Source organism: Aegilops tauschii, chromosome 3 (genome assembly GCF_002575655.3).
Source record: "Aegilops tauschii subsp. strangulata cultivar AL8/78 chromosome 3, Aet v6.0, whole genome shotgun sequence".
Lineage (NCBI taxonomy): Eukaryota > Viridiplantae > Streptophyta > Magnoliopsida > Poales > Poaceae > Aegilops > Aegilops tauschii.
In genome coordinates, this window is record NC_053037.3 from 517,794,785 (window position 1) to 517,802,877 (window position 8,093).

General features: G+C 42.9%; 1 protein-coding gene across 9 annotated transcripts; it reads right to left on the reverse strand.

Moving 5' to 3' along the window:
* Positions 1–1,638: 1,638 nt before the first annotated feature.
* LOC109741849 (ABC transporter I family member 11, chloroplastic) lies at positions 1,639–5,671 on the reverse strand. 9 transcript variants are annotated; one of them, XM_020300931.4, is made up of 12 exons: positions 5,182–5,668; positions 4,912–4,971; positions 4,600–4,706; positions 4,459–4,516; positions 3,413–3,492; positions 3,284–3,335; positions 3,077–3,210; positions 2,835–2,949; positions 2,646–2,732; positions 2,506–2,554; positions 2,172–2,256; positions 1,639–1,906 (listed from the first exon to the last, which is right to left on the reverse strand). In XM_020300931.4, the coding sequence occupies exons 3-12, from the start codon at positions 4,662–4,664 to the stop codon at positions 1,828–1,830; spliced, it is 804 nt and encodes a 267-aa protein (XP_020156520.1). In that variant the 5' UTR covers positions 4,665–4,706; positions 4,912–4,971; positions 5,182–5,668; the 3' UTR covers positions 1,639–1,827. The 9 variants fall into 9 exon arrangements, with proteins under 9 accessions (XP_020156520.1, XP_020156518.1, XP_020156516.1 ...); XM_020300929.4 differs by having other exon boundaries at positions 4,432–4,516; positions 5,283–5,601; XM_020300927.4 differs by having other exon boundaries at positions 4,432–4,516; positions 5,182–5,601.
* Positions 5,672–8,093: the final 2,422 nt, after the last annotated feature.

Here is an 8,093-nt window from a genome sequence, read left to right on the forward strand (position 1 = left end):
GCATGGATGACTACCATGGTCATGCCCACCTGCTTGAAAAGGTTGGGGTTATTTTAAGAATGTCCAAAAGTAGCCCATGTTTAATGAAGGGGTGTTCAGGTTGGCTAGTAGGCTCTACCTGAGGGTGCGTTGTTTCTCAACATCCTTCTAAAGGCCTAATTTTTCCACCTCCTTCTATGATCAAATCAAGGCACCATGTCAAGCTGTTTAAGTTTTCTACAATTCTTTCAACTTCTAGAGTTTTCTCGGTGAAAACAAGCTCATCAATTGTTCATCATGGATTTAAAAAGTTCATCAATTGTTTTAAAAATATTCATGGATTTGAATATTTTCACAAAAAATCAAAACAAAGTTCACTATGAAATTTGCAAAAAAGTTTTCTTGGTCTTGGGAACCTCGGGTTCCCAGCCATTTTTTCCTGTTTTGGTACCTTCTCGGAGGTCGTAAACCGTGTTTTTTCTTTTTCTTTTTATCTTCTCTTGTGTTTATTTGTTTGTCTTCTTAGACTTTTCGTTTATTATATTTATTTTTTCTATTTCTCATATTTTTTTTTCAGAATTCAAATTTTGTTCATATTTTTCTGTTTTTTCTGGAATTCCATTTTTTTACTTTTTTCAAAAAATGTTCGTGTTCAAATTTTTTTTATTTAAAAAAACTGTTCGTATTTTGACATTCTGAGCATGTTTGAAAGGCATGAACATTTGTTTTGAAATTTATGTACAATTTTTAAAAACACAAATATTAGTATTTTATGAACAAAACAGGAAAACTAGAAACCCTAAAGAAAACCGTGCAAAAAAAAGAGACATAAACTAAAGAGTGGAGGTGCTGTGTTTTTTTCTTGGGGACAACAATCAGAAAACAAGCAAGAAAGCAAATCTGATTTGTTGTCCCGGATGGTTTGTGCGCTACACGTAGCGCGTGGGGGCTGTGGTTCGAATCCAGTTGAGGGCATCCATTTTTTGACAATTAAAACTAAAAAAACGTACATGGGCTGTTCGCCGGGTATTATACAAAACTTTATACGTTTTATGAGGGGGGTGTACCGAAGCACTTCTCTTTATGGTCAAAAAAGACAAGTTCATGCAAGAAGGCCGATGTGCACCCCAGATCTTAGTGTGGGTCACTGATGGAAGAGCGTCAAGGAAAGAAATGGCAAGAGGCCAGGGCACAAGAACAATGCTGGCTTCTATGTTTTCCCATCAATTTCCCCCAACGCCTCCCATTCTCAAGTAAGACACACATCCAGACTCCGATTCTTTCATGATCTCTCTCATTTTTGGCACCTCGACAAGGCTGCCAGGTGCCACTTCGCTAGACCATTTTCTCTCCTCGGTGCTTGCTTTGGCAGTTTGGCTGTTACCACCTCACTATTGTATATGGTTTGATGACCTGATACTATCATATAGCAAAGACTCAAACATGGGTGGGGATATAAAGACGGCGAAAACTTCATTCATGACTAAGGAGATGTGCAACGGAAGGTCTGTGGGTGCATTTCATTCGGTCAGACTCTTCAAGAAAATTAACTGAGAGCACATGCCGCACATCTGTATTTGTGCACATGAACAGAGCGTACGCAAAATAGCATCCTAGTAATTATTGGCGAACATCCGGTAGTTATGGAGTCACTCCTAATAGATTTTGTAACATGTGCCTTATACTCATTCAAATGTCACATTAACATTTCCAGCCAGCTATGATCCTGTGACCGCAACAACAAATGGGTCAGCATAGCATTCCAGCTGCAGACAAGAATTCCCTTTTGAGTTTTTCGTTTGGCTGGATTCTGCCTACGGAAGTACAAGGGGAAAACAAGTTTCTAATCTATACAGGTAAAGGTTCCTCCTTCAAAACTCCCCCCATCTCCATTCTCCACGAGCGGTCCACCAGCGGGTATAGTTCTCTGCAAAACGCTTCTAATTAGACATTTCAACAGCCCCAGTTCAAGCTTATGATTTAGGAGTTACTCCCTCCGTCCCATAGTATAAGATGTTATTATAACCAATATGTGAGTATATTGGTTGTAATAAAGTATATGATTCCAGCTGCATGCCTGAATCGAAGTATGTAACAACCAGTATATAGCGATCATGAGATATTCAATACTGGCTCCAGTGGCACACAGCTATACAAAAGCATTGTGTTTTATATGGTGAGTACTAAATTACCTTAGATCATGACTCACAACCAGTATCGTGTGGTCTTTCTTTAGGTCCTTTAGGAGATTCACAACATCAGCCCGAGCTTTCCAATCTGATGATGAAGATACAAATTCAGTAACCACATCTAGGAAGAACATATACTAATTTCGACAAACTATTTGAGACCACACAATAATCCTAGCAAGTGTGAGCTGTGGCCCAAGGATGATAGGATGCATAAGCAGAATTATATTAAACAACAGTTCACGTTGTGCATTTAGATGGGTTCTGAAATGAACCGACAGATAGGAAAGAAAATAATCCACAAATATTAGTTTGATATGGGCACTCAAATACATACCAAGACCAGCGAGGGGCTCATCAAGCAACAATAAATCAGGAGTTTGAACCTAGAAAATCAGAAGATAAAGGCAAAAGATTATCTATCTTCACTTCTAAAAACAGAACAGTCAACCCGTACTAAAGTAATGCAAACAATACCAGCTGAATTGCCAAAGCAAGTCGCCGCTTAAACCCACCACTGAGAGACTGTGGATCCTTATCCAATGAAATGGCACTTAGACCAACCTAGCGTGAAACAAATTATCTTCAGAAAACAATTGTGTGTAGTCTCAAACAAAAGTTCACTCCACAATAGAACAGAATGGTTCGATGAGAGATAATCATTACAGAGTTAATAGCTTTCTGAAGTTTTAAAGTGAGTTGCTCCCTTAAAAGAATGTCTGCCTTTTGCCTTGGCCATCCAAAAGTAACTTCTTCAAGTATAGTATCTGATAAGAAGTACCTACAAGTATATGTGTAAATTATCTTATTTTGCAGTAAAACTTCTCAAGCACTAACATAGATCATAGGCATTCATGTTAATATGTAAAAAAAACTTATTAGTGAAAGTAGTAATTCAATGTTCAAACCTCTCAGGAAACTGAAATACAATACCAACTCTTTGAGAAGCTAACACTTCCGACAGACCAATTGGATTTCCACTATCATCATACTTCTGAATGCAAATTGAACCAGATGTAGGTTCTGACAGACCGGCCAAAAGCTGAGAAATCAAGCTATCACCTTAAGATGAAAGATACAGAGTAAAACATGTCATGCAGCATTTCAGTGCAAACCTGTAAAAGAGTGGTCTTTCCGCTCCCACTCCGTCCAAATATCAAACCAAAACTGCATGAATTAGTTGCCGCGTCAATACAAAAGGCATTCAAGAAACACAGCTATTCCAATATAAAACACATGCTTACCTTTTCTCCCGAAGAGAGAGACTAGTCTCATTCAATAAGTTTTGCTCAGTTCCAGGAGGTCGGTAGCTGACTTTTCTAACCTAAAAGAAGTGAAGTTCAGTATACGTCCATGTAATGTAAAGGAAAACCATGATTGCACGGATGTTATACAATGTACGGTATATCTGACAGTAGCAGTTCCCCAAACAATGGACTATTTGTTTAACATATTTGAGTTGCAAACAAATCGTATTGAATCACCAATATTTCTTATCGACATCAAAAATTTAATCCAGCTATTATATATGTCTCCTATTAAAATCCCAATAGGCAAGGACTAAAGTAATACATGTGCATCATGTACAACAAGACTGAAGGACATAACAAAACAACAATTCAGGATACTTCAATACTGGATTATACCGATTGCGGAGTGCTACCTAGCTTTTGTGCGATAAGATGCTAAGATCCTGGGCTTCAAGATCCGTATAAAGCTTTAGTCGGAACAAAGGTAACAGAGCCCATATTTTCAACAAAATCTAGGTCCAGAGTTCCGGGAGATTCCTCATTTTGATGATTACTGAGAGTTAAACAAGTGAACTCACACATCCCAAAAATAACCTATCAGATTCAAGCGTAATGAATCTTTTTTTTCTCGAATACGCACGAGTGTGCGTATCATATATTAAAGAAGTGGGGAAAGAACCCCAAAGTCCACAGATTTACATGACATGCCTACATGCAGGAACATGTCAAAACTCCACGCCACCCAAGGCCTATGCTAACTACTCGCCTCCCTCCCACATGGCTGCCATGGCCAGGAAAACATCAGATGACGCATTTAGCAACCCTGCTGCCCTCCAGGCCCTACTCTCACTCGCAATGTGGTGTAGAATTTGCATGTGGTCTTACCCACAGACAACATGTTCACCAACTTCTATCAACATTAACACTACAACTAAATTGTCTTTCTAGATAAATTGGTCTTGTGTACATGGATAAACCAATTGTCCAAACAGAACTAGGAAAAATCCTCATACCACAAGAGGGGCAAGGAAAAAGTTCACCTCCAACTGGGAGTACCCAGCTGACACCCGTTCTGCTCGATATCTCCAAGAAAACCTCCTGGAAACCATCAAGGCATGCAAAGGATAAGAGACCGAAAAAAAGATGAGAGCACACACGGATCAAGGATAAGAATGGCATGCCTTGTCATCTTGAACGGACGAGGCGAAAACACGGGAGGGAAAGCGACATTGGCCACAGCGAGCATAGTTTTGCAGTGGTGTGGAGGTTCAGAGGAAGCGGGACTCAACTGTTGTGCAGCAAAGTGAAGCAAATGCCTCAGCTTCAATTCAAGAAAACATTGTCTAACAAAAAAAATCAAGAGTAGGAAGATTGCGATTCATCTAGTAGCAGTTCAGCTTTAAGTCCAATGGTGTCAATGGCATGATAAAGTAACAGTATTGTAAATTCACATCCTATAGAGACGAGATGATAAAGCTAGTGTTGATGCTTACAATCAACTTTCTCGTGAACCTTCTGAAAATGGAGGCAGCAACTTCAGTATTGTCTAGACTCTACAATACCAAAGAAGCCACTTCAAAAGAAAGATAGTATTGGTGTTTCTTCACATTTCATAATTAAGAACGGTGCTATGCCATGTCAGGCTCTACTGCTATAAGAAGATACACAGACCAAATATAAGTCCAGTTTGATAACTAACAATGACACTGCAACTGCAAAGCCCGATGAAACTACCTACAAAAGTGCAATAACATAGCACTCACATTGGTGCTGCTCAGTTCAAGATTATAGAAATCCACCGCATCTGCATCGAACACCGGCCAGACGTGCCAGCTCCTGGTGTGCAGCTTGAGAAATTTCTCACCAGAGACTCGGAAGACGCGGACCTCAGGCGGATCGGGACGCCGAGGTACCAATCCGAGGCGCCGACGGAGCAGGGGAGACCGAGGGAGCGTCGAGCGGGGAGGGGACGGGGGCGTCGAGCGCCGCCGTCCTACTGGCCACGACGGGGAGGGCGTCGGCACGCGCCGCCCGGCGTCGAGCAGGGGAGACCGAGGCTTCGTCGGGCGTCGCCGTCCTGCTGCCTAGGTGGGGAGGGGCGCCGGCACGGTGTCGAGCAGGGAGGGAGAGTGCGCACCGCGCGATGTCCGCCGTGGGACGCCGTTCAGGAGAGAGACGAGGGTGAGGGTTATCGGGACAGAGATGAGGGGTGAAAAAAAAGGAAGAGAATCTCAGTCAGCACCGAGGACCGTCGATCTCGATGTTGAGATCTGTGTAAATTTTAAGTATACTTTTCTGAACTAGTATGGGCGTGTTTGGTTGCCTGGGTAGCTTTTTTTTTTAAGGCAACGTTGCATAGCTTTATTAATTCGTCACAATGTTTACAGGGACGGATGGTAAATTCCCGGGGTTTCCTAACCAAACATGGCGGCCACCATCAAGAGATAAAGCATGCTTCGCTATGTTGTGAGCTTCATAATTAGAGCTCCTAGACTCATGACTAAAATTACAAAACTCAAAAGCTACAGAGTGATCTAGTATTTCATGTACTATCGCGCCATAGCTTGCCCGATTATCCTTGTGTAAGCTTTGAACCACCAGCTTACAATCCGAGGCAACTTGAATTCGTCTGAGATATAAGTCATCTGCCAAAGCCAGAGATTCCCTGATGGCTAGGGCCTCAAGAGTTGGAGGGTCCGTAATGTTCGGAAAGCAAAGCGAAGATGCTCCCAAGAACGATCCGTCTTGATCCCTGCAAATGATGCCAACTGAACCATAACCTCGCCTGGAAACAGTTGCATCAACATTGATTTTGGCGTTGCCGACCGTTGGTGCTACCCATCGCTAAGATCTCCGAACTGTAGGTGTAGACTGCGTTGCGTTGATGTTTTAGCATTAATGATCCGCATCTCACCCAAATAGTTCGATATGAAGCTGTCAACCGAGTGAGGTGATTGGAAAATATCCTCATAAATGGCTTTCCTTCTTACTCTCCAAAGTGCCCATAGGGTGACAACTAGGCGATCAAACAGATCCTGATTCAAAGACTCATACAAAGCAAAAAGCCACTCCTTTAGGGTGTCCTCAGCCCGGTCAAGCATGGTTTCTACCAGATCATCGGGTGCCAAGGCCCAGATACTTGCTGCCATCGGGCATGATATTAGTGCGTGCTTCCATGTATCAACTGACCCACATAACAAGCATGTATCCTCTGTCGTTATGTGGCGATGTTTCAGAACCGTTCCCGTCGGCATAGACTGTCGTGCTAGCCTCCACACAAACATTTTGAGTTTTGAGGGAACTTTGAGATGCCATATCATAGCCCACTTGCTTGTTTCGCTGCGTTCATACGATGTTCCCCCTCCTCGTTCAGCCATGCCTCTCTACTGTGCTTCATCCATAGAATCATGCGATATGCCGATCTCATAGAGAAACCACCCCGGGTTTCCTCATGCCATGCCCAAAAGTCTGCAACTCTTCGCGTACACAGCGGGATTTTGAGGATAGCTTCTGTGTCAAAATGAGTGAATACTGCCCGGACCAGGCCCTCGTTCCAGCTTGCTGATGAAGCGTTGATGAGTTCTGCCACTCTTTCAGGAGGGTTTTGTAGAAGCGAGGTGATCGGGCGTTTAAAGCTGTCCCTTGGGATCCAGTTGTGTTGCCATATACTCGTGGATTCTCCATCCCCAATTCTGCGTATGAGCCCTTGAGCCAAAATGTCCCGCCCGTCCAAGACAACCCGCCATATTTGGGACGGATGAGCTCCAAATTCAGCCTGCAGCAAGGTACAGTCCGGAAAGTAGACGGCTTTCAATATCCTTGCACTTAGGGAAGAACTATCTGTTAAGGTCCTCCAAGCTTGCCTTGCAAGAAGGGCTAGGTTAAATATCTCCAAATCCCTAAAACCTAGCCCTCCCAAGTACTTTGGCATGGTTAGGATATCCCATGCTACCCAACTTGGCTTCCTGCGTCCTTGCTTAGATCCCCAAAAAAACGGACGGATGGTGGATGTAATGTTGTCACATAGTCCTCGTGGTAATCTGAAGCAAGACATTGAGAATACCGGAATCGCTTGAGCTACTGACTTGATCAAAACTTCCTTCCCAGCCGATGAGAGTAGTTTTTCCATCCATCCTTTGATCTTCTCCCAAACCCTATCTCAAAGATATCTGAACGTTCCATTCTTCGAGTGACCAACATCAGTCGGCATACCAAGATAGCGCTCGCTCAACGATTCATTGTGCACATGCAAGTTGTTTTTTACAGTTTCCTTCATAACAGCTGGGCAGCCTTACTGAAGAATATTGAAGATTTTTCATTGTTGATCCTCTGCCCAGAAGCATTACAATAAGTATCAAGTAGGTTTGACACAACGATCGGTCCTTCCCCACTGGCCTTGAATAGCAGCAGGCTATCATCTACAAACAGGAGATGGTTCACGGTGGGAGCCGTGGGAGCCACCTTGATTCCTGTTAAAGATGACTGAGAACTTGATTTAAGGAGGCACGAGAGGCCCTCTGTTGCAATCAAGAATAAGTAGGGGGAGATCGGGTCTCCCTGCCGAATACCTCGGGTAGGGTTAAAAGAATCAAGTCTTTCACCATTAAAACAGACTGAAAAGGAGACGGAGGATACCATACCCATGACTGTGTTTATCCAGTGATGCTTGAATCCC

What these genes read in the sequence shown, in the direction of transcription:
- LOC109741849 (XM_020300928.4), bottom strand. Translation starts at nt 4,664, where the DNA reads ATGCTCGCTGTGGCCAATGTCGCTTTCCCTCCCGTGTTTTCGCCTCGT. An exon ending in GTATTTCAGTTTCCTGAGAG is followed by an intron (nt 2,950 to 3,076) that starts GTTTGAACATTG and finishes ATATACTTGTAG; the next exon opens with GTACTTCTTATCAGATACTA. An exon ending in TGAGCCCCTCGCTGGTCTTG is followed by an intron (nt 2,257 to 2,505) that starts GTATGTATTTGA and finishes CTTCATCATCAG; the next exon opens with ATTGGAAAGCTCGGGCTGAT.